General features: G+C 42.9%; 1 protein-coding gene across 2 annotated transcripts in view; it reads right to left on the bottom strand.

Moving 5' to 3' along the window:
- The window catches only part of msra (methionine sulfoxide reductase A), a 268,183-nt gene that overhangs the window by 100,803 nt on the left and 141,140 nt on the right, over positions 1–26,240 (bottom strand). For both annotated transcript variants that reach the window (XM_003219661.4, XM_062969408.1), the window contains exon 4: positions 977–1,081. In XM_003219661.4, coding sequence (XP_003219709.3) covers positions 977–1,081 — 105 coding nt within the window. The remainder of the gene's footprint in view (positions 1–976; positions 1,082–26,240) is intronic.

Genomic DNA, 26,240 nt, shown 5'->3' with positions numbered 1-26,240 from the left:
AAAACTTCATTTTGTTAGTTTCGGCCCATCTCTCTAGTCTGTCAAGATCGTTTTGAATTCTGCTCCTTTCTTCTGGAGTGTTGGCTGATAATAACTCTTCCAGGAGCAGACCCCCTTCCGAGGGGTAGATTTCTCTCCCTTCCTGGTGCCTCACTCCTGTTCTTAACTATGAGTCATTTGTAAGTCGGATATGTATTTGTAACTCTGGAACTGCCTGTACAAACAGTACATACAAAAGGCCATGCAAATTACATACACAGATCTGTGTGGATTGCTATTAAAATCTTAACACAAATGCAGACACAGGGCAAAACAAATGTGTGCTTCAAAAAAATCACAAATCTTCTGGTAAGCAAAACAGACATATTCAACTATCGCTAATCCTGTTTACACCAGGGGTCCAGGATTTCCAGCCTGCAGGCAGCCAAGGCAGATCCACCAAACCAAATCATCAGCTAAGACAATTCCCTGGCAAGACGCTGCTAATGGCATCCAAACCCGCATGCCTTCAGACCTTGCGCTCATCTCCTCTCATCATAAAAAGATACCTGTCACAATTCTGAGAAGATTAAAAACAAAAAAACCTGACACCAAATGCTCCGAGGATAAAAGGCTCCATGCCTGAGTGAAATTTATCAGCTGGGAAGCTGCAGAGAAAGAGGCCTTTAATTTGAAAGACAAAAGAGAGCATTAAGGAGGAAAACTGTAATAATCAAAGGTGAGAGGAATGTCTGCTGTCTTGTGTTGTTCTCTGTGGGAATTTTCACAGCACCGAAAGCTGTGGGGGGTGGGAAAACGGCGGCATTGTGAGCATCCAGCTCCGCATTCCTCCCCACCCAGCCGATAAATGCCGGCAATCACCCTCTCTGGAGCTGCGGTGCGATTTCAAGGTTCATCTCTTCTGAGCAGCTCCAACACTAATTATCCCAGCTGTAATTAGTAAGATAATTAAATACTGGCTCGCTCATCACTCTACCTTGTGTTGGGTCATGATTCTCCCAGAAGACCTTGAGCAGTTTCTCAAAGCTGATGGTTTCTGGCTGGAATACCACGCGGACAACTTCAGTATGGCCGGTCCTCCCTTCAATGAAACAAGAGGAAGAATGGTTAAGAAGAATAAGGAGAATCACCAAAGAAACACCAAAGACAGGAGCCCAAATTCCTAAAGGGAAGGAGTTTCAAAGTGGCTTCCCATCATATTACAAGCAAATGTTTAAGTAGGATGAGCAAGAGCATTCGTCTTGAATGTATAGGGAGATCCAGAAAAGGCCTCACAGCATGATGCTATATCAGCACTTCCCAATCCAGCATCCTCCAAATGAGCTGGATTACAATTTTATCCCAATCAGGTGGAGATCAAGGGAGCTGTATTCCAGGAGAACATCAGGTTGAGGAAATCTACTGCAAACTTGAAAGTCTCACTGGAGGAGTCTTGGTGTTGTCACAAGAGGAAAATCGTGCCATTTCTTGGTTCACTTCCACACTTCTTCAGCTACAGAAGGACAGGGCACCCTGGGAACTGGACTGAAACAATTTAAAACATGGGGCCCATTTTCATTAGTAGCTCAAAACTGCATCCTATTACTAGCTCTTCTTCAGCAGTACTTTCAAAGCAAAGTTTTATCTTTTATTTATTTTTATCCTGCCTTTCTCCCAAGGTGACACCCATGATGGTTGACAACACACACTGAAAAGTCAAAACAAATCATAGTATTATTATTTTATTGACACAAAGACATAGTATGACACAGCAAACAAGATATATATACTGGATTTCGTATCACAAAATCACAAATCGAACACTTCCCAATTTGCGGATGATGCGTGCAGACCCCAGTATGGTGGCCTTTTTGCAGTTGACAGATCGTAATTTTGTCAATATCTATTGTTTCCAAATGCCGGCTGAGATCTTTTGGCATGGCACCCAGTGTGCCAATCACCACTGGGACAACCTGTACTGGTTTATGCCAGAGCCTTTGCAGTTAAATCTTGAGGTCCTGATAATGGCTGAGTTTTTCCTGCTGTTTTTCATCAATTCAAGTGTCACATGGTATGGCGACATCAATAATCCAAACTTTCTTCTTCTTCTTCTTCTTCTTCTTCTTTGTGCCGTCCGCCGGACAATAAAAAACTATAAAACTGAAACGTGCTGTCCTTTATCCGGGCGAACTGCAAATCCCTATAAGCTGTCCTATAGATATTGAACGACTGAGTCTGGATAACTTCAAAAAAGGATGTTTATTCATACAAGGTTGTAAACCTGACACAGATCTTAAAGTTGCAGAAAATGAAACAAATTTCTATAGGTTTTAGGTACAGAATTATCCCTGGTTCCAGAAAGCAAAGGTGATTATAAAACCACTATACCCTAATCACGCTGCCTATATTAGAAGGAGAAACTCTTTCCTTCCCTATCTTTACAGCAAAGATTAGTTCTAGAAGCGACAGAATAACCCTGCTCCTCTAACTAGATTTCTTATTCCAGATCAATATAATTCAATACTTATCTAATTTGGATAGGCTTAGATTGGCCTGGTTTTGAGGATGATTTGTCCCAGTTAGCCTTGCACAGCTCCAGCACGTTGGAAAACTATAGCCAGAATGAAGCTCCAAAATGGAGACTAGACCCTGGTAAAAAGGGCGGTCCTAAGATGTTGCACTCTTTGACCAATCACTGCAAAGAAAACTGCAGCCAGCTTTTGCAGATTCCAAGCCACTTTTCCTGGGCTTTGCAGCCAGAGGCTGAAACAAGATGCAAAGGAGGGAAAACAAACAAACGACCAATAGGTAAGGTAAACCATCGTCCTGGGGGACGGAACACTCCCCGCTAAATTCCCAGGATGTGGGAATTTACCAATCAAAAACATACAAACACCTTTGTATACACAACAATAAAACAGTATAAAACTTACACACTTTGGACAGGCAACACGAAATTGCTGGTTGGTCTGTCCAGGACAGACATTTTGTCCTTACTATGAGTCTTTACCTGAACTTTTCTAACCTTACCGTCAGGGCAAGGAAAGGTCTTTAGTATAATGCCCATAGGCCAGGCATAGCGGGGCAAGTCTTTGTCCTTTAGCAACACAAGGTTTCCCACCTTGAGATTGTCCTCTGGGGTTTGCCAGAGTCTTCTGGTTGGAAGCTGGCTTAAGTATTCGGCCTTCCACCTCTTCCAGAAGTGGTTGGCTAAGGTCTGCACATGCAAAATTGGTGCCACAGTCCGATCGAATTGACTTAATTGGCCCACTGAGGGCTATGAACCTTTTCAATGCGTTTATGAATGATGAAGTGTCCATTCCCTCTGCAACCTCTATATGGACAGCTCGTACTGACAAACAAGTAAACAAAACCGCACATCTTTTGTTATTTACAACACCACCCCTGGTTTTCCTAGTGACAACCTCCCAAGGACCAAACACATCGATTCCCACATGGGAAAGGGGTGGGTCTGTCAAAGTCCTATCCTGAGGTAGTTCTGCCATTAACTGACTTTGACAGTTACGTCTGAGTCGCCGACATTTGACACACTTAAAAATAACACTGCTGACCAAACTTTTAGCATTTACCACCCACAGGCCTTCATTTCTAAGGGTCGCCTCAGTCAGAGTTCTACCCTGATGATGGATCCTTTCATGGTGATGCCGAACGAGCAGCAATGCAGTGTGACTATTAGGGGGTATGATGATGGGGTTTTTTATGCACGCCTTGAGTTTAGCTTTGGCTAACCTTCCTCCAACTCTCAAAATACCCTCCTTGCCTAGAAATGGGTTTAACTCACGCAAGAAACTCCGACTGGGGGTGTCAAGCCCTTGTTCTAACCTGGCTATTTCTAGACTAAACTCATGCCTCTGAACTGACCTGAATATTACTCCCTTAGCCTTCAACATGTCCTGAACTTGCAAAGGCTGACTATCTTTGCAGACTAAGCGATGTATAAGCCTAGCAACTGCTCTAAGAAGACTGTGCCACTCCGAAAAACGTTCAAAACGGTGTGGTTCCAGGCAAGATCTTTGGCCCATCTTGATTTCTGTGGTTGATTTGCAGGCTTTCACCTCTGCACTTCGTGAGACTTGAGCATTCATAATGTCCGAAAACCTTTGCTTATCTTTCGAGAGCGCTGTGGCTTCGTCTCTCTCAGAGACTTTGAAGATGGAGGAATACTCTGGAGTTATTGCTTGGCAGTAGACCGAGATATGACTTAGGCAACTGCGCACAAGTGTAGGACGTCCACCTTTAAGCACCTGTGCTTGATTGGAGTCCAACGACGATGGTGGGTGCATCTTGTTTATGCACACTGGGCCTATGACTGTCCAGCCTAATGGCAATTGTTGTGCGATAGTTGCACCTGGAGGTCCTTTAACTTGGTCGTTCACACAGAACAAGCTCGGGCAGTCCAAGCCAAGCAAAAGGGCAATGTCCACATCTGGCCGAAAGGCTGGTATAGCATTCTTTAACCGTCGCAAATGTGGATGAGCCTCCACAACTTCTCTAGTTACAATTTGTTTTTTGTTCCGAGGGATGGAGGAACACTCAACCAGGTCTGGCAACTTGAACTGTCTCTTCTGGTCGCAAGAGGAGACAACAAAGCCAGATGCTATGCGACCCTGCAACTTCTTTTTTCCTGCACATGTAGTCATGGTGTAATCGACCATCTTGGTTTTAAGGTCAAACATGCGGAAGAACTCTGGAGTAGCTAGGGAGGCATCGCTCTGTGAATCTAGGGCCACATAGAGTCTCTTTTTAAGCCAAGGGCTCTTGGATGGATATACATCCGCTAGGCAGATAGGATGACAGACTCTGAACTGGTGCACGTTAGAGCATAGTTCAGTGCAGGCGACCGATGGAGCATCCTCCTGCATCCGTGACGCGGCCTGCATGTTGGTGGCTTCAGTAGATGACCCTTCTTTGGAAAACGTGTCCCCTTTGGCGTGGGAGACAGCGTCAGAGTTGTGCATCGCGGTGCAATGCTTAAGGCTGTTACACCTTGCGCATTTGACATCCTCTTTGCAGTTGGATGCAAAGTGAAGAGTTGCTCCACAGCACCTAAAACATATGCCCAGCTTCTGTACAATCTGTTGTCTTTCTTTATAAGGCTTCTTGCCAAATTCCCGGCAGTTGGCCAAGCTGTGAGGCTTTTGGTGAATAGGGCAAAGCAACTCTTTTACCTCCGACCTGGGTTCGTCAGTCTTGAGTTGAGTTTCGACTGCCTTTACGCTGACAGGTCTATTGGCCTCTCTAGATGGTTTCTTGTCCACTTTAGGTGCCTTCTCTGGCTGGGTCCCTTGGTATAAGGTGGGGAGGCCCGTCTGCGGATCATTCCTTTCTCTGGCCGCCCTGGTGATGAACTGGACCAAATGAGAAAATGGAGGGTATGCCTGGGAGTGGGCCTCCTTGTAGTTGAAGACCTCCTGTCCCCAGCGTTCTTGCAAAGTGAAGGGCAGCTTGGTCAAGATCTGCCTCTGGGACAGGTGCTGATCGAGGCACTTCAAACCGGGCAGTTCTGGATTCTCCTTGGCCGACTCTAATTCCGTAAGGAGATCGCTGAGGTCCCACAAGAGTTTGAAGTCTTTGAGTTTCAAAGCTGGGAACCTTTGGAGCTTGTCCATAAGAGATGCTTCAATCTCTGTGCTGGCCCCATACCTCTGCTGCAACCTGGCCCAGGCCTTTTCCAGGGCTTTGTCGGGATCGGCTACGTGGGCTGCGTAGATCTTCTTAACTTGTGAGGATGAGGCTGGGCCCAACCATGCAGCCAGAAGAGTCAGTTCTTCCTCAGGCAATAACTTTAAGTCTCTGATTGCTCTCTGGAAGGTGGCCTTCCAGAGAAGAAATTCCTCAGGCTTGTCCGAAAACTTTTCGACACCCTTGTCCTTAAGATCTCTTCTGGGGCTTCTGATGATGGAGACAAGCTGGGACTCTGGCGTCGAAGGGAACAATTGAGGAGTTTGCTGTTGTGGAGTGGACTCCCACCGTGCACCTTGCGTCAACCTTTGGCCTCTTGGAGGGATGACATCGACCACTGACGAATCGGTGGCTCCCTGTGCAGCTGTCTGTAAGGGCCAACTAGCACTTGGCCTTGAGGCCCTGATTGACTGACCTAGGGATTTAGCAGGAGGCACAGGTAGCTCGGGCAAGGGTGAGCTCCCCGCTATGACGCTCTGCTCTGCAGGAAACTCAAAAGTGACTTTGGGGCCCTGCTCTGGGTAAGGAGAGAAGTCTTCCTGTTCCTCATCCGAAAACTGGCTGTTTAAGCTATTAAGATGCACAAGCACCTTGGAAGAAGGGTCCTGCTTCGGCAACTGACTTACATTTTCTTCTGTGAGTGGCTCAATTAGGGCCTTGGCCAAAGTCTCAGCCCTTACCTTTTTGGCAGTAGCGTCCATCCTTATTCTAAGCATTTCTATTTCACCTTGCCTTTGGGCCTGTTCCATTTGCATTTCGCTTTGTCTACGGGCCTGTTCTATTTGCATTCGTTGCTCTTCTTCTTTAAAGGGAAGGGTGAGATCAGCTGCCTTAGCATCAGCTTCCGCCCCTGCTACCTTGCTCTTTAGCTCCAGACGTGCAGCCTCCCTAATGTGCAAGGCAGCTAGGGAAGAGATGGCACTCCCAGCAGCAGAAGACTTGCTAGAGTGGCTATGTTTAGATGATGCACACTCCCTTAGCTTAGATACCTGGCTAGAGCGGTTGGACTTAAGACTAAGTGCCACAGCAGGTGATTTTAAAAGATTGGTCTCATGGCTGCATAAGGAAGACTGATTTCCTTTTGGCTCAGACCTTAGATTAACAGGTGGAGAACTAAATTCCAAGGCATCTAGAATTGCCCTCACCTTATTTTCTTTCTCATTAGTGTCAGCTAAGACACTCACTATTTCTAACTCTGAATCCTTGGCGTTAATGCACTCGAGGACCTGGACTATCTTAGACACCAAACCCCTCCAGAGACCGAAGGTCTCTTCAAGGTCGGTCTGTAATATGGATGGCACCCTTGTAATACCCAAGCTCTCAATTCTGCCCATCAATGTTACAATTCGCTCCCATGCCGAACCTAACCTCACATGGAGGAGCTCCTTTTCATCTATTAGATGGGCTAGCATCTTGGCTGAAGGGTGCTTTATCCTTTGGGGCCTTTCATTCCTACTTTCAGCCTCAGAAGGAGGTATACCATCTGTATCATCTTGAAATTGCATAGACATTATGTATTCTTAATAGCAAGTAAATTTACAACAAAAGCAAATACAACATACCAGCAAGTAAATTTACAATAAAAGCAAATGCAATATATAATACAATGCACAACACTTAACCATAGCAATATATATCACTAAGTAACTATACTTTACAAAGATAGTGACCTTTGGCGCCAGATTTTAGTGGGCAAGCTGCAAAATGCCAACTGACAGCAACTTGCCACTTGATACCTCCCTTGCCCGAGTGACGTAAACTGCCAAAATGGCGACTTCGCCAAATTTTCAAGCACCTCGCGCTCTGCGGCTCGAGGCCTGCCGCCGAAGGAGCACCGAGGCTGGCTTTGGAAAGGAGGAGAGAAAAGACGCCTCCTCCCCGCTGTGAAGGGAGGTCACCACCGCAGGTCGATGAAACAGGTCACCACCGCAGGACGATGAGGCAGGTCACCACCGCAGGACGATGAAGCAGGTCACCACCGCAGGACGATGAGGCAGGTCACCACCGCAGGATGATGAGACAGGTCACCGCCGCAGGTCAATGAAGCAGGTCACCACCGCAGGACGATGAGGCAGGTCACCACCGCAGGACGATGAGGCAGGTCACCACCGCAGGACGATGAGGCAGGTCACCACCGCAGGACGATGAGGCAGGTCACCACCGCCAGGCGATGAGGCAGGTCACCACCGCAGGACGATGAGGCAGGTCACCACCGCAGGACGATGAGGCAGGTCGAAGCCGGCCGAGTGCTCCGGCCGAACTCGCAGCAGCGTTGCCAGGCCTGTCCAGGTTCTAGCCTGGTTCTGGTGGGCTTCACGCCTCAGAGCCAGCCAAAGAACTGTCGCTGGTGCTCCGCGGCTCGAGGTCTACCGCCGAGGGAGCCCTGGACGTTGCTGGGAACTGCACAGCCTGTGCAAACCCAGAAAGCCACTGGGCCACGTGCGCACACGCGAGCCAAATAGCAAGGAAATAGAGCCCCACTATTTGACTCCTTCAGGTCTGAGAGCGGGCTCCACTGCCTCAGACGCTGGTAGAGTCTTTAGGTATGCAGACTGAGCTCAGGCGGAAAAGCCGCGGCCTATACTAAACTTCCTAAACTATAAAAAACTATAAGCCGTGCAAGCTAGCTCAAGCGGAAAAACCGCTGATCTACCTCAAAACTGTGCCGTCCGCCGGACAATAAAAAACTATAAAACTGAAACGTGCTGTCCTTTATCCGGGCGAACTGCAAATCCCTATAAGCTGTCCTATAGATATTGAACGACTGAGTCTGGATAACTTCAAAAAAGGATGTTTATTCATACAAGGTTGTAAACCTGACACAGATCTTAAAGTTGCAGAAAATGAAACAAATTTCTATAGGTTTTAGGTACAGAATTATCCCTGGTTCCAGAAAGCAAAGGTGATTATAAAACCACTATACCCTAATCACGCTGCCTATATTAGAAGGAGAAACTCTTTCCTTCCCTATCTTTACAGCAAAGATTAGTTCTAGAAGCGACAGAATAACCCTGCTCCTCTAACTAGATTTCTTATTCCAGATCAATATAATTCAATACTTATCTAATTTGGATAGGCTTAGATTGGCCTGGTTTTGAGGATGATTTGTCCCAGTTAGCCTTGCACAGCTCCAGCACGTTGGAAAACTATAGCCAGAATGAAGCTCCAAAATGGAGACTAGACCCTGGTAAAAAGGGCGGTCCTAAGATGTTGCACTCTTTGACCAATCACTGCAAAGAAAACTGCAGCCAGCTTTTGCAGATTCCAAGCCACTTTTCCTGGGCTTTGCAGCCAGAGGCTGAAACAAGATGCAAAGGAGGGAAAACAAACAAACGACCAATAGGTAAGGTAAACCATCGTCCTGGGGGACGGAACATTCTTCTTCTTATTATTATTATTATTATTATTTATATCCTGGTTTTTCTTTCCATATGGAGACTCAAGGAGGCTACAAATATACAAATATTAAAACAGTATTATTTATTTATGTCATTTCTATCCCATCTTTCTCACCTGAAGGGACTCAAGGCGGCTTACAGATCTGGCAAGATTCAATGCCAATAAAATAGCAATACAGTAGAGTAAAATATCAAGCAATAAAAACAATTAGACATTAAAACACATGAAACAATATAAAAAACTTAAGACAAATAAAGTGCATTAATTTATTAAAAATAAATAAGCTATTAAGAGCATCACTACTTTGAATTATAATTTAAATTGTAGTAGACCAGTTTCACAGGAGAAAAGGCACAGGACACCCACAAAAATGGGGAAGGAAAGCAAAAATGGGGAAGGAAAGCAAAGAACCCCTTTTTTATTCTGAGAGAACACCTTTCTAGGATTCTCTATGTCCTCCAGTGTGACACCATGTTCAACTTCTATCAGAATTTGACAGAGTTGCACCAAAAAATCTAGTTTCCTAGGGAGAAGGCATTAAACAAATCTTTAAGAGTTAAACCTGAAAATGCAGACAGCTGACTGTACATTTACAGGGAGAAATTGCTTTGATTCAGTGTACTTCTTTCCCCAGCTGTTTCTTCTTCTTGATGCTCAGTTCCATCCTCTAGATTGCCCTCGCTATTATTGAGAGGTTGGCTCTGGTGACACATGTCACTTAAGTCATTGTAACACTGCATTGGATATAATGGCATCAATGAGGCTTATTCACAGATTCAGTGGCAGTGATGAGAAATGAGGCTGGCAACAGCAAGGGGTAAAGAAGACGTGGAATAGTGCTGGGAAGGAACAACAATCCAGGGGAATAAAAGGGCCTCAAAGAAGACGGAAACCATACAAGCACCCAGCAAGACAAGAACATCTTTGACAATTCCCTTGGTGAAATCTACCAATTTCCACATGAAGATCATCCTTTGGAAATCTATTTTGGATGCCTCATGAGATGGCATGACTCATTGGAAAAGATGCCAGTGCTTGATGCAACTGGAAGCAGTAGGCAAAGAGGAAAACTATGTTAGAGATGGATTGATTCGGTCACGGAAACCTAAGTCTAAGTCTGCAAGATCTGAACAGGTCTGCAGATGACCAGAGCTCATGGAGGTTTCCCATTAGTTGAGGCCAACATGTCAAAAGCAACTTGATAGCACATCACAGCAACATGAATATCAAACACAGAGAAAATTTGCCACATTGCTTGGGACTCTAACCAGAACTCTCCTCTCTCAATGAAAGCAAATGGAAGTACATCAGACTCCACTGACCTCCATGGAGGTTAAGAGGTGGAATATGCTGCCTGGGGAAACATGATTCAAGCCCTCCCAACAGATGACCATCCAATCTCTGTTTACACACCTCCAGAGCAAGAAACCTTCATTAATTCTACAGTGTAGATGACCCTTATATATAAGTGCAGGTAGTCCCCAAGTTACAAAAAGTTAGATTCTGCATATTTGTTCTTAAGTTGAATTTGTATGTAAGTCAAAACAGGTGTATTTTTTAAGTACAACTCCAGATAGATAGATCGATCGATCGATAGATAGATAGATAGATAGATAGATAGATAGATAGATAGATAGATAGATATCTTTTAGCTTTGGATAACATAGGAAGAGTCGCCATCCCTGTGATGTTTGTTTTATTGCCTGAGCCTCTGTTCAGAAGATTTCACCTCACTTTCTGTCCCTGTGATCATTTTGAATGATTTGGCTTGTTATGGAAACAGGGATTGGAGATAAAGCTTCATGGAGACCCCATTTTCCCATGATAACTCAAATCACTTCCTATGCCTCTCTTTCAATAATATACAGCCAAAAGATACCAGATTCTACCTTACTGTTGTTTTGCCTTTGAGTCACATCCGACGTATAGAGACCTTAAGATGAACCTATCATAGGGTTTTCTTGATGTCATTATATCTAATGTAGTGTTACAATGACTCGAGTTAAATGACATGCATCATCAGAGCCAACCTCTCAATGGCAGTGAGGGCGAATTAGTGATCATGACCTTGATTTGAGGAGTTTAAGGCTGGAATTCTATTAGACTGTTATGAAAATGCAACTTATGGTCATGCTGATGATTGCACTATTCAGGTGGTGGTATAAAAATCATGCAATACCCCATTACGTAAGGGGCTCCACTACTACCCACCCCATAATGAGGTATAGGAAGGGTTTCTCCCTTCTTCCAAAAGACTGGAATGGCTACAAAAGGACCACTAGTATGGCTTAATACTCTGCAAGCAGTGAATAGGATCTCCCCTAGTATCTTCATAGTCAGGTAAGGATCATAGGAACTTCCATATTATAGGAACTGCCTTACACATGCCTTACTAAGGCTGAAAGTTATTTACATCTGAGCCAAGTCCTTACTTTACCTCCTTACATCTTGCATTAACAGCTCCAAATTAAAGCGATGTAAGGTACCAAGAGTGAGTCGCCCTTAATTACAAATTACTCCTGCAAAGGAATTACCATATAAGCTACCCGATGGATTTGTTTATCTCAATAACTCTTGAACAACCCATATGCAATTATAGCTACTTTATGCTTAAATATAAGACTGGGACCCCTGGCTAAGTAATGATTACCTATCTATATATCCAGGGAAATTTCCAACAAGTACAATGGGGCAATTATAGAAACCCTTTAAAGAGGCGTTAATTATCTTTACACAACATGAAACATTACCAGTGATAATTGGCTGCTGGATACAGCCCAAGCATTAGAGAGTTCACCCTTGACCTGTGGTAGTTCCCCATTAAATTCCTACTGGAAAATCTTAATCAGAAACAATGGAGAAGATGATCCTTATCAATGCCAGCATTGTCCAGATTCATTTTCCTAATATAGAATATGTGAATAGCAGAGAGAAACAGCTGCGGTTCAATCTCCATTCACAAATAGTCCAGAAGTAAATGTGATACTGGTTTCATCAGATACAGGGTATTTAAAATATACTGCAGAAAGCTCTGTGTATTGTAGAATGGGTGTGTGTTAACAGCCTAAGTACATTTAGTTTCAAGTGGAATAATTCTGAACAAGACTTGATTAGTATAAGCCCAAAGAAATTGTCACAGTACAGAGCAATAACTGATGCAATCAGATGGCTGATATAATTTGATGGAAAACAGACAAAAGCTAAAATTCAGTACTGTTATGTCAACTCTAGGGGAGGAGACTAATGCTTACATCAACCGAGTACTGTAAGCTGTCTCTTCTTTTGACTGGACCAGATGTGTCAGCTGTTTAGGCCAGCAAAAAGATATATAACATGTAGAGAAGAGGAAGAACACCTGACTTCCCATTTGCTGTACTATACAGAGGGTCCTAAAAATTGCCCTATATATGGGAAATGGGAAATGATAGTGAAACATACCTTTATTTAAAAAATATCCACTACAAAATATTACAAAACTCTTTCAGAATAATAAATATACTGTAACACACACACATATATAATATGAGATTAACAGAGACCTTGCTGATTCTTTCATAGTAAATATTCTGAGATTCCTATACAGGTAGTGTCTGAGTCACAAGCACCCGGCTTACATCTGGCTCCTAGTTAAGGATGGAGGTAAGAGAACAGAATGTTAAAGGAAATCTACCCATCAGATGGGAAAGTCATTCCTGGAAGAGTTACTATCATGGGGAAAAGAGGTCTCCACTGAAGCTTTATCACTAATCCTTTTCTACAACAAGCCAAAAATTTCAAAATCCAGTTGTCACAGAGACAAAACAAACATTATGTTGAGGCCTGTGAAGTCTCTGAGGATAAGAACAAGGATTTCCTGGTTGAGCCTGGTGTTTTTGTGGGGGAAAGCAAAAGTGTTTTTCGAGATGATGGGAATGTTTTGGGTAGATCTGTTTTCGGGGAAATAGGCAGTGACTCTCATAAGAACTGGCCAGGGATTGCCTCTGAAAGGAATGTGAAGGAGAACAGGAGGGTTAGAGGTAACCCAGCGTTTCAGCTCAGAAGGAATAGTGTGGAACAGAAACAAATTCATTGTTCCCAGAAGCTGAAAGATAAACAAAGGGAACCCTGGTGTGAGAAAGAGTGATGTCATGGGTCAGAGGGAGTACTCTTAAGGAATTGAAATCAATGTTCAGTGGAGAGATCAATGTTGAATTTTCATGTGTCCAGTTGCCTGTCTTGGGAGCTCCGAGTTAGGAGTTCTGTTATTGGGTCTGGATCTTATTTTCCTGTTGAAGTTCCATACCTCATGTTTGGATTAAAAATCTTGTCTCAAGTTTCAAGCATTTGGGATTATAGTCAAATTCAAGTATCAAGCCTTTAGATTAAGGTCATGTTTATGCTTTCAAGCTTTTGGATATAATTCTAATTTAATTGCAGCAACCTTTAGATTACAGTTTCTTGCTTTTGCCTTAAGTGATTTTTGGTATTCCTATTCAGAGTTAGGGAAGTGTGTAAAAGCACTGAGCGGCTGAACTTGCAGACCGAAAGTCGCAGGTTCAAATCCCAGGAGCAGAGTGAGCACCCGCTGTTAGCTTCAGCTTCTGCCAACCTAGCAATTTGAAAACATGCCAATGTGAGTAGATCAATAGGTACCACTCCAGCGGGAAGGTAACGGCGCTCCATGCAGTCATGCTGGCCACATGACCTTGGAGGTGTCTACGGACAACGCCGGCTCTTCGGCTTAGAAATGGAGATGAGCACCAACCCCCAGAGTCAGACATGACTGGACTTAATGTCAGGGGAAACCTTTACCTTTATCTATTCAGATTTGGTCATTGCTTTTTGTTAAGCTTTTGGAAATCTAGCTCATGGGTGTATTTTGAGACTATTTTCTTAACAAACTTACTATTCTTGTTCATCTGTGTGGTGTTTGGGTGAAAAAGTGATCAAGTAGGCAGCTGGGCTGCAACATGTTACAGGAGTATTAACTCTTCCCTATGCTAACCAAAAATTTTAAAAAATATTTGGTTGGAGATACACTTAAAATGTACCTGTTCTGACTTACATACACATTCAATTTAAGAACAAACTTACAGATAGTTTCTATCTCATTCGTAATCCGGAAGCTACCTGTGCTGAGTATTGATGGTAAACCGTGCCTATCTGGATTTCAACATGATCACAAACTAAATGCCCAGGTGGCTAGAAGATGATGAAGGGATGCCAGACCAAAGCTACAACAGATTAGCTGACCAATGTCAAAGGACCCTTAATCCCTCAACCTAAAGAGACAGTGGGATGAGATCTGTTTCCAATGCATTACTAGGGTTAATGTGAAAGCTATATGAGAAACTGCTCTATGAGCAAGATTCCTCACAGTCATTTGTAATCGTGCCGCTCGTAACGTTTCCTCTTCAGCTGTTACAAATTCCTTCCATTTGTTCTCTTTCCCAACACTTCTCCAAGCCCAAGTTCCTTTATTCCCACTTAGTTCATGCTCCATGATTGCAAACCATAACTCCCCTTCACATTTTCCCAGCCAGTTCTCATTAATACACATACACATTGGCTATCAATCATTTCACACTTGTCAGTCACCAGACACACTACTGGAATTAAGTGCACTTAAATACACATAGTAACCTGTGTTATGTTGAATCTTATGTGGCATCACAGTTACATAGTGATGGGTAGAGCAATAAGTACTTTAACCAACTCCAAGAGACAGAAATGATTGTGGTCAGGAAAAATACAACCACTTTCTTCTCTTTTAACATGGTGGCTTTCTGTTGCATATGAAGTCATCCATCAAAATATATGACTAGACGATGGGAGAATGAGCAGAGTTGACAGATTATCTTGCCTTAATGCAGCTGTTGCAGCGTGTGATTGCCGCCTCCATTATACAAAATCAGAGCTTTATTTGCACTGATTTTTAAATGTTAATCTGATGCAAAATTTACAAACAGTTGTTAGGAGGCTTACAAATAATTTTCCCCTCCTCCAAAAAAAGGTAGGTGTGTTTCTCTTCTTTTGGGACACACACAGCAAGTGTTTGCTCCATGTAATTTTCTGAGAGCGGCTATGTCATGTCTGAATAGGAATACCAAAAATCACTTAAGGCAAAAGCAAGAAAATGAATATAGGATAAACAGGCAATTAGCTGCTGGCAAACAGCCTTCTCAACCACAGCAGAATGTAATCCTCCAGTAATCTAGGATCTCTTGGAATTGAGATGAATGGCAACTATATGGGAAGGAGTAAACCAAAAGGGAACATCAGTAACGACTCTGGTTCTGCACAGCTGCCCCGCTAGTTTTCTCAAGGTTGGACTTCTGAAATGTGCTGCACATTGGCTTATCTCTAGACCAAGTGTGGAAAATCCAATTCGTTCAAAATATGGCTGCCAGATTGGTCACGGGTACACTCAGATGTAAGCACATTGCACCAACATCAAAATCACTTCACAGGTTCCTAATTAGTTTCAGGCAAAGTACAAAGTGTTGATTATTACCTTTTAAACCCAACATAGTTTGGGTTCAGGTTGCCTCCATGATCATCTCCTCCCATCCCATACTCTCAGGTCCACGGGGACATTTACTTCAACTAGTCACAACTAGATTGACAATTATCCACAGGACCTTTTGGAACGTCCTGCCAAAATTATTTTACAGCTAAACATGCACTATTAATTTTAAAAAGCATTAAAGACCTACCATTTTAATGCATAATAATTTGTTTTAATCTTACGTTTTTGTCTTTTTAATGTATGCATTCTAAATTATTTTATCTGTTGTTTTAGTTATTTATTGTTATCTTAAATGTGACCCTGATATACCTCAACCAAAATACAGGATGCAAGGAGAAAGCCTGCCAGTTTCTATGAAACCTTGTTGTTTGGTTTGCAGTCTCTGCCTGCCACATCAGAAGTTCACAAATAAAGAATGCTGACACATATTGCATATGTACACAAACTACTGAATTATAATTGTGCCTAATCGTTTTGACACTTGAGTGGAAATGAAGGATGGAGGGGGTCTTTAGTGCACTTAAAAGCAGATGGAGATGTATCCCTGCCTCCAATGCCTTGCTATGGTTTTATCCCAGGTCTAATGAGCAGGACTGCCACCTGAAATCCTACGTCCAGTTCCAAGTTATGGAGAAGCTGGAAGATGCATGGCAGAATGGGGTTGAACTGGATAACCCTAGGGGTCTCTTCCCACCCTATGATTCTGTACAACCCAGCATTGATTCCTCTGACTTTCAACAAAAATAGGATGATTCCCAGCACCTCCTCCCTGATACCTCCTGATTAGAGTGGTAGAAATTAAACCTTTGATCTTCTAGCTCCAAAACATGTGCCCAGTTTTGAATACTGGTGGGTTTGGAGGGGAATTGGCCTGGACATTTGGGAGTAGTAGGTACTGGGATTTATAGTTCACCTGCAATGAATGAGCACTTCGAACCCCACCGATGATGGACCAGGACCAAACTTGGCACACAGAGCCCCCATAACCAAAAGAGCATATTGGACAAGTTTGGGGGAAAGGAAGTTAATAGTTCACCTGCATCCAGAGAAATAGTGACCCCCACCGACAATGGACCGGGACCAAACTTTGCACAGAGAAGCCTCATGACCAACTGAACATACTGCAGGGGTTTGTGGGAATGGGCCTTGATTTTAGGAGTTGTAGTTCACCTACATCCAAAGAGCACTGAACCCAGCCAACGACGGATCTGGACCAAACTTGATACTCACAGATGTTTCGGGACAATTGCCCTGGAAATCTGGGAGTTGTAGTAGTTCACCCCATCCAGAGAGTACTGCAGCCAGGCAATGATCAGCCAATGACAGATCTGGACCACACTTGGTACACAGACCCAAAATGGCCAACTTTGAATACTGGCAGGTTTTGGGGAGGATTGACCCACGATTCTGGGAATTGTAGTTCACCTACTCCAAACTGAGAATACTTAAAAATCAAAAAACAAAGACAAATAATGCCTTTATCAAATAACCCGGGTATCGCCAGGTTCCCAAGCTAGCATGTCCATAAATATCACTGAAAGCAGCGGAATACGGTTTCCTTTTTCTCTCTAGATTATACTCTAGATCTGCACTCAGTCTGTAACCGGTGATTTTGAGTCACATTACAGCCCTTGATGACACAAAGGCATTGTTACATGGAAACAAAAATAATAGGCATTAGAGTGGTGTGTAGGAATATTTCCAAGTAGTTCCTGTGAATACTCTTGCGGGTTTTCTTTTCAAGAACATTTATTGTTGAAAAACTGACTTTATATGCATAGGTTGAGCGGACCACAGAGCACAGAAACACGGAGCGCTGTTTGATGACACTGAGATCTTTAATACCAACAAGTTCCTGTGGTTCGCTATTCAGAGTTCAGAACCAAGTCCGGAAGATGTCTGAAATTTAACTTGCTCAGACTTACCCCCCCCCCCCTTTCTTTCTTAAACACATAAAATTAAGCCACCCACAAAGTAATATGAAAATGGATTAAGAACATAATCTCAAAATAACTTTTGGAATGACAAAGGCTATCTATTCAACAATATCCTCTTATTTATTTCCAGTTACACAACAAAACCATTATAACATTAACAATCTCCCTTTGTGGTCATGGTGTGCCAGAAAAGTAGAATTATTTCCTACCAGAAGCATTATCCTGGGGAAAATAATTGAATTGTATCCAGTTTCATTACTTTGCACCTGCTGATTTTACCTCTGTCTTATATTTAGAGGGGATGTGTATATCTCCATGTTCGTTAAAAAGGCACTTTACAGTATTTTCATTGTGTCTTTCGCCGCCAAGTAATTGTTAATCTGCTGGATGTACTCAAATGCTTAGTTCTTAATTGATTGAAATTCTATGTGCAATCAGCCTTTTCAAACCAGAGAATACTAAGCTTTCAGTTTTCAAACAATTTTGTGTCGCAGACTACCTTGAGATGTAATGCTTTGGCCAGAACCATAAAATGGTAATGAAATTTTGGCCTAGGACAAAACAACAAAATTACACATCCCAGAAACACTAAACTTGGCAGCACAATCCCTCATCCATGCCTCTACGTTCATACAACAAAAATAAAAATAAAATAAAGTCCTAATTAGAGGGAGAGGAATAATTGTTTTTATCCAATTGCTGCCAGTTAGAAAGCTAAGCTTCACCGACTTGGTCTCCTAGCAACCCACTCAGCCCAGGGGACAGGCAGAGTTAGGCCTCACTTAGGCCTCTTCCACACTGCCTATAAAATACAGATTATCTGATTTGAACTGGATTATATGGCAGTGTAGACTCAAGTCCCTTCCACACAGCTATATAACCCATTTATAATGGACTTAATGTAATGTAAAACCTTTACCCTTTACTTTAACTACCACCAATTCCTCAATAGTTTATTTCCCATAGCACCATACTTCACCACAGCAACGCGTGGCCGGGCACAGATAGTGCATATATACATATACACACACACACACACATATACATACATACATTCATATGGGATTCTTCCATCCAAATCCTCAATTTTATGTTGGCTCTTAGTATCACTGCAATGGGATGAGTCCTTGCATTATATCTTGGGCGTATGAAATTACCGAGTTCTACACTAAGGGAAACATATGTAATTCATAAACATGTCTGGACTTCATTCATCTATGTGAGTTTGCTATCCATTAGGATACACACACAAAGTGAACCAGACCATAACTCCGTCTATGCAAATGCAGATCATTCTTGAAAATGGTTCTGAGGATGGCATAGGCATTCTCCGCAATCTTGTAACCTGGTACGCTTTGACTATAGAGATTACAGGGTTAGAAGATGGATATTGTAGATGGAAGCCAATTGTTCTACCATTTCAACATGGATCTCTTGGCTGTTTCAGAATTCTTATCACGTGTGCAGGGATCCCAATGGAAAGAAAAATAGGTACCATGACCAAAAGGTCAGTTTTGAACAACGGGAAAAGGAAAGCTACAAGGAAAACTAGCTCTAGTGAGTCAGAAAACAGCACCTGGCTTCCTTATGGTAAATCGGGACAGATGCCAATATGCCAACATCTTGAACAGGTGTGCTCCTGTGAATGAAATGATAATCGATTGTGAATGAAAACTGATGTTGGAAGCATCTCTCAATGTCCGCTTGCCTAAATTAGATAAATGGGACTGCTATGATGATTGATAATGTTCTGTAGTGGAAACTTCCTTGGCTTCAGACTGGATGCTGTGTTTATTGCAGAATTCAGAGGAGGCGTATTAGCATTGCTAGTAGACATTGGTCCCTATCTTATGGAAGATTATTGAAAAAACGTATGTATCTTACTAGAAGAACATCTATTATTTTCAAGGTTAGTGTCAAAGAGTTCAAAAGATTGCAGATTCTTCAGTTTCTTAAGTCAATTGGGATGGAGTTAAACTGTGGTTCTAGCAACCGAGGAAAGTGAAACATGTGGGACTCCTGAAGCCCCCAAGAATCCATCATTTCATATTTCAAAAGCAAAGGCAACAGTCTTGTGGCATGTCTGTTAATGGACCACAACTTCCATTATCCCTCACAAGTGGTTCATCCTGCTGGCTGATGTTTATAGGAACTATAAGCCAAAACATCTGGTAGATTAGGCATTTTGGAACATTACGTTATGGTCTAAGCTTTTGTGGACCAGCGTCTATTCTCTAATCCCTGAAAGCATATGCTGTAATGTTTCTGTTATTCTTCAAGATTCAAAATCTCTTGGTTTTGCAATTATCCACTAACTCTGGCTCCCGCTTCCGCATAACAATAAAAGGATGGAATTGGTGCTGTGTTGAGCAACTTGAGATTAGAGGACACTCATAAGAGTTAACATTAAATTCTACTGTTCTTTTCCTGCTATTTTATTCCAATGGCTTTAATATATTTCAGCATCCTTTGTACCCTCCCTATTATTCCTGGTGTGTGCTGAACAGATGTTTCCACCAAGCTTCCCCCCCCCCCCAAAATGCTATGATTTCTTTTTGTTGATCCAATGGCTCACACAGAAATCCTCAGTAGCCTTCGCTGTATGTAACGCATAATGACTTCACTGAAAGTCACAGTAGGCATTATGCAGATTTACACCCTTATAAAAATATACCAGGCAGCATACAGTCACAAAACAAATGCCTTGAGAAGAATGTGGATTAGAATGTAGGGTATCATGCTGTTTAGTGTGTTTGTCTGTGATTTCCAAGGAAGGGGGGATAGCTCAGTGGTGGCTCGTATGCACTGCCTGAGGAGGGCTACTGGTTTAGTCCACACTTCTACAAGGGTTGAATGAAAAGTAATGCCTCCACCTTCATAACTCCTCAACAGATGAAGGTCCTGGTCTGTGGCAGGTACTGACTCTCCTCTACAATTTCATTTGGAGGGAAGCCTTAGCATTGAACGGTTGTGTTGTTAAAAGTGCAAAGCATGGAACCCTGAGCAGATGGTCGGTCAATGCGACTAAAGCAACATGCAGTCATTGAATTCTTGACAGCAGAAGGTGTCACCCCAAAGGAGATTCATCAGAGAATGCAAGCTGTTTATGGTGACTGTGTTGATGTGAGTCCTGTGCGTCGTTGGGCGAGTAAGTTTAAAGATGTTGAGGTGGGAACATCTGACTTGCGTGACAAACAAACCACCGTGACAGCAACCACCAGGTTTCACAAGCAAAAGGTTGACAGATTCAGTGTGATCGTCATATCACTCAGAGAGAAATTTCAAGCATAATCGGCATTTCACAAGAACGTGTGGGTCACATTATTGCTTTGCTTGGCTATCAGAAGATCTGTGCACAATGAGTCCTGTGTGACAGCTTCAAAAAACTTGTTTATCGTTGGCAGAAATGTATCCAATTGTTTGGTGATTATGTGGAAAAGTGAATAGTGGTAGTTAAAGAGCACATTCTAAGGATTAATTCAGCGTTTGATTTATTAAAATATTTCCATCCAAACCCAAGTAACGAAGGTGGAGGCATTACTTTTCATTCAACCCTCGTATTTGAAACTGGTAAAGCATAAAAATCGGCTAGTCTATGTATGTCAGAAGTCTAGGAAGGAAAAGGTTGCTCCAAGATACACCACCAGACAGCTGGGCAGAGACTGAGAGACTGAAGACATTGAAGATAAGCCAATGCAGAAGGTATTGCCCAATTATGAAAGGGAGAAGCCACCTTGGGGCTTCCTAATTCCTTATTCCGCAACTATGGAACTAAATGTGAGGATTTCAATTTGTCCCATTTCTGCCAACAAAAGATGTGAGGGGACCTTCTAGAGGTCCTCATTGTTCTGATGTGAGACTTCTCTTCTTATCATCCCGCAGTAGAGTTCATCACCTTGAACACTTGCTGTTGTGTGTCTAAACTCAGCCACTCCAATAATACTATTCTCAAGGGCAATAATGGGGTACGAAAATGATTTAAAATCAAGCCTGAACTCTCCCTAGAAGCCAAGGTGACTGTCATACTTTAGCCATATCATGAGAAGATGGTAGAAAACATAATGATAATGCTTGGGAAAGTGGAGGGCAGCAGGAAGAGAGGAAGGCTGCATTTCAGATGGATAAATTCAGATTGGGAAGCATCGTCCTTGAGTATGCAAGATCTAAGCAGAGCTGTTCAGGTCAGAATGACTTGGAGGTCTCTTGTCTCTCATTCATAGGGTCACGATAAGTTGAAATTGATTTCAAGGCAGTTGACAACAACAAAAACAACAACAACAACAACAACAACAACAACACATTTTTTAAAATCGTGTTCCGAAACCAAATCCCAGAGTCTACCAAAGGAGTACAGTCCATCTAAATCCAAATGGACTGTACTCTTTCCCTATCTCTTTATAATCATAGCTGAACTTTCCTGAATCTAACTAGTCCCTAGCTCTCCCTAAGCCATTTTCACCCTAACTCTAATTTCAAATTTTGACAGATTCATATCTCTCACTGTTTGTCACACACACTTGCCTTTTAAAAATCCTGTTCAAACACTCAGCCATGTCTTGTCACTCCAAAACAAATTCTTACTCCTTCTTAACATATCATACCTTCTTACATGGAGCCCCCAGTGGCGTAGTGGGTTAAAGCCTTGTGACTTGAAGGTTGGGTTGCTGACCTGAAGGCTGCCAGGTTCAAATCCAACCTGGCAGCTCCAGCTCCATGCAGGAACATGAGAGAAGCCTCCCACAAGGATGGTAAAAACATCTGGTGTCCCCTGAGCAACGTCCTTGCAGACGGCCCATTCTCTCACTCCAGAAGCGACTTGCAGTTTCTCAAGTCGCTCCTGACACGAAAAGAAAACCTTCTTACATATGTTATATGACACAAACATAACTACAGTTTACAAAAGATTTATCTAATAAACTCAACAGCACCCTGCCAGCCCACATCACAGGTCTTTAGTAAAACCTATATTCTCTATCAGTCTTGGAATTTATAGTACAATACTGTATTTCTGCATTTAGAAATCCAAAGAAATGGAGATATAGAATCCAGTATCAAGATTTCATGAATTTACTAAAACTTTGAACTACAAGGAAAGGTTTTCACACATGTGTACTACAAATGTGGGGTTCTCCCCCACAATGAAAACCATTATGGTATTCACCTTTCCTTTCCTCTTTCCCAAACTCATGAGACCAGTCACCCCACTCCGCACCCTGGCCTTCTGCCACAGTCTTTGCTGAACCTTTTGTTTTCTCCCCTGCTCCAAATTCAGAGCATCACGTATTTGCAGCTAGCATCGATTTCTGTTCTCTTGCTAAAAAAAGACAGTAATGCCTTTTCACGCAAAAATGCCAAACAAATGGACTGCCAGTATGGAAATAAGAGCCACTGCAGTACTTCAAAAGTGTTTTTTTTTTCTGTGTGGGGCCTTGAATGGTTCTCCAAATGTTTGAAGTAAAATGATCAAGTTTCCCGTGGGTGGAAAAGAAGGAATCTAAAGAGCACATGTACACACTCTTGGACCATTTCTGGATCTGACACACAAACACTGGAAAGTTAATGTGGTGCATAATTTGGAAGACTATGGGACTCAAGGTTTGAAATCCTTGCTTATCCAAAGGAATTCACTAGCTGACCATGAGCCACCTCAGAGGAAGATAAGGGGAAATATCCTCTAGAGAAATTTTGCCAAGAACTCTAAAATCATATTCTATGTGTTGTCGAAGGCTTTCATAGCCAGGATCACAGGGTTGTTGTATGTTTTCCGGGCTGTATGGCCATGTTCCAGAAGTATTCTCTCCTGACGTTTTGCCCACATCTATGGCAGGTACCTCTGAGGATGCCTGCCATAGATGTGGGTGAAACGTCAGGAGAGAATACTTCTGGAACATGGCCATACAGACCAGAAAACATACAACAACCCCATCATATTCTATGTGTGGGTGTCATAAGTAAGAGGGAACAGGCTTGTTTTCTGTTGCCCTTGAAACTAGGACTTGGAGCAATGGGTCCAAATTACAGGAAAGGAGATTCCACCTGAATATTAGGAAGAACTTCCTGACCGTACGTTCCAGCTGTTCAACAGTGTAACTCTCTGACTCAGAGTCTGGTGGAAGCTCCTTCCTTGGAAACTTTTAAACAGAGGCTAGATGGTAATCTATCAGGGATACTTTGATTGTGCTTTTCCTTCATGGCAGAGAGTTAGATCAGATGGCCCATGTGGTCTCTAAAACTCTATTATTCTATGATATGATAAAATCATAGAGTTGGAAGAGACCATAAGGACCATCCATTCCAACCACTGAAACCATGAAGGAAAACACACTCCATTATTATTACTATTATTATTATTATTATTATTATTATTATTATTATTATTATTATTATTATTATTATTATTATTATGACACAGCAAACAAGATAGATATGCTGGATTTCGTATCACAAAATCACAAGTCGAACACTTCCGAAGTATCTAGGACTGTGTGATGTATTTTCGGATGATGCGTGCAGATCCCAGCAGGGTGGCCTTTTGCAGTTGGCAGATCGTAATTTTGTCAATGTCTATTTCCAAATGCCAGCTGAGATCTTTTGGCACGGCACCCAGTGTGCCCATCACCACCGGGACCACCTGCACTGGTTTCTGCCAGAGTCTTTGAAGTTCAATCTTGAGGTCCTGATAGCGGCTGAGTTTTTTCATCAATGCGACTGTCACCTGGGATGGCGTCATCAATGATCCAAACCTTTTTTTGTTCCACAACTGTGATGTCTGGTGTGTTGTGTTCCAGAACTTTGTCAGTCTGGATTCGGAAGTCCCACAGTATCTTTGCGTGCTCATTTCCCAATACTTTTGCAGTTTTGTGATCCCACCAGTTCTTTGCTGCTGGGAGGTGGTACTTGGGGCATAAGTTCCAATGAATCATTTGGACCACATATGTGATGTCTCATGGGCCTTGTAGTCCCGTTCCTAGTACTATTGTGGCAGATGAGGAGGAAAACATGGGATTTCCACCGGTTCAGCCAGAATCGGAGCCCCTGCACCTGGAGGATGTTTGCCCTCAAGAAGTCAGCCAAACAAGCCTTGGGCAGAATTCTCCCCCGTTTTCTCGTAGGGACAATTATAATAGAGATAGAGGAACTAGGGAGGCGAATCGCCGGAGCGCCAGAATCGCAGCCAAACAATTAGCTGATTAGGTCTGCTTCCCTTGGGAAATTCTAAGGAGTCATGCATCTGGACAGAGTTGGGTTTCACTTTTAGTTCTCCAGGGAAAGTGTTCTTTCGGCGGGAAACGAGACCCTATTTAAGTGTTTTGCCGCGAAGGAAACCTTGCGGAGTCAACTCGTCAGCTTGAGGAGTGAGATCATGTGTGGACTACGCAACTCCAGTTCCTTGTTTCCAGGACCAAGTTCCAAGCCTGCCTTGTTCCCCGGACCTCGCCACGGACCTTGTTCTTGCTTCTGTTGCCTCGTATCAAGTCTTGTTTGCCAAGAATCTAGTTTGTTTTCCAGCCTTGTTGTCAAGCTCCAATGGACTAAAAGACCTTGTCATTTCCCCACACTTTGCTCGGCAAAGTGTGTGTTTCGGTTATTGGATTATAACTTTGGACCTTAATATCACCTTTTGGACATTATTTTCCTGGACTATATTTGACCTTTCCTGAAAGGTCTATTTCTGAACTTTATTCTTCACTTGTTTTTATTGACTTTATATATTCCTTTAATAAAGATATTAGATAGATTCTGGTCTCTGCGCATGGTTATTGGTGCTCTGCAGCCTGGGTCCTGACAACATAGTTGTGCCTCTGTTTGTAGTCTGTCTGTGCGATTTTCTTACAGCAGCTGAGGATATGATCCATGATTTCGTCAGCTTCCTTGCACAGTCTGCATTTTGGGTTATTATTATTATTCCACTTTTTCATTCCCAAAGGAGCCCTAAAGTGGCTAATCAAGCAGACAGATGGCCATCTAGCTTCTGCTTTAAAATCTTCAGAGAAGGAAATCCCACTTGACTCCAAAGAGCAGCTTATCTCACTGCTGAACAGCTCTTACAGTCAGGACGTTCCTCCTCTGTTTAGGAAGAACATCAATTTCCTGCTATTTGAATCCATTGCTCTGCGTCCTACCTTTTAGAGTAACTGAGGGAGTGGGGGTAGCCTGCTCCCTGTTTAAGTTTGTTTTAGGGTGGCACAACAACAAGAGTTGGAAGAGGGTTGGAATCAAGAATGAGAAGTAAGAATGACACAACGAACACAAAATGTTCCAGATTCAGCCCTATAATATCCCAAGTGTGTCTCATAATCTCAGTTTCCTGAGCACGAATCTAAGACTATTAAACAACTGCCTAGAATCCACCACCTTTTTCAAGTGTTGTTCAGGTATCTTCACTTTAGATATTTAAAGATGGCTACTGCATCACCTCTTGCTCGCATCTCCCCCTATGTCCCAGCACGGACCCTGAGATCTTCTGGTGAGGCCCTCCTCTCGATCCCACCGACGTCTCAGATATGGTTGGTGGGGACGAGAGAGAGGGCCTTTTCCGTGGTGGCCCCTCACCTTTGGAACACCATTCCCAAAGAGATAAGACAAGCCCCATCAATATCTTTCCATAGGGACTTGAAAACTTGGTGGTTTCAGCAAGATTTTGGAAATGACTAATCTGAGGCCCTAGACGCTACCTTGGCCATCACATGGTAGCTTGGGGTCTCAATAGGCTT

This window comes from Anolis carolinensis, chromosome 1, assembly GCF_035594765.1.
Source record: "Anolis carolinensis isolate JA03-04 chromosome 1, rAnoCar3.1.pri, whole genome shotgun sequence".
Taxonomy (NCBI): Eukaryota; Metazoa; Chordata; class Lepidosauria; order Squamata; family Dactyloidae; genus Anolis; species Anolis carolinensis.
This window is presented reverse-complemented; position numbering and strand designations above follow the sequence as displayed.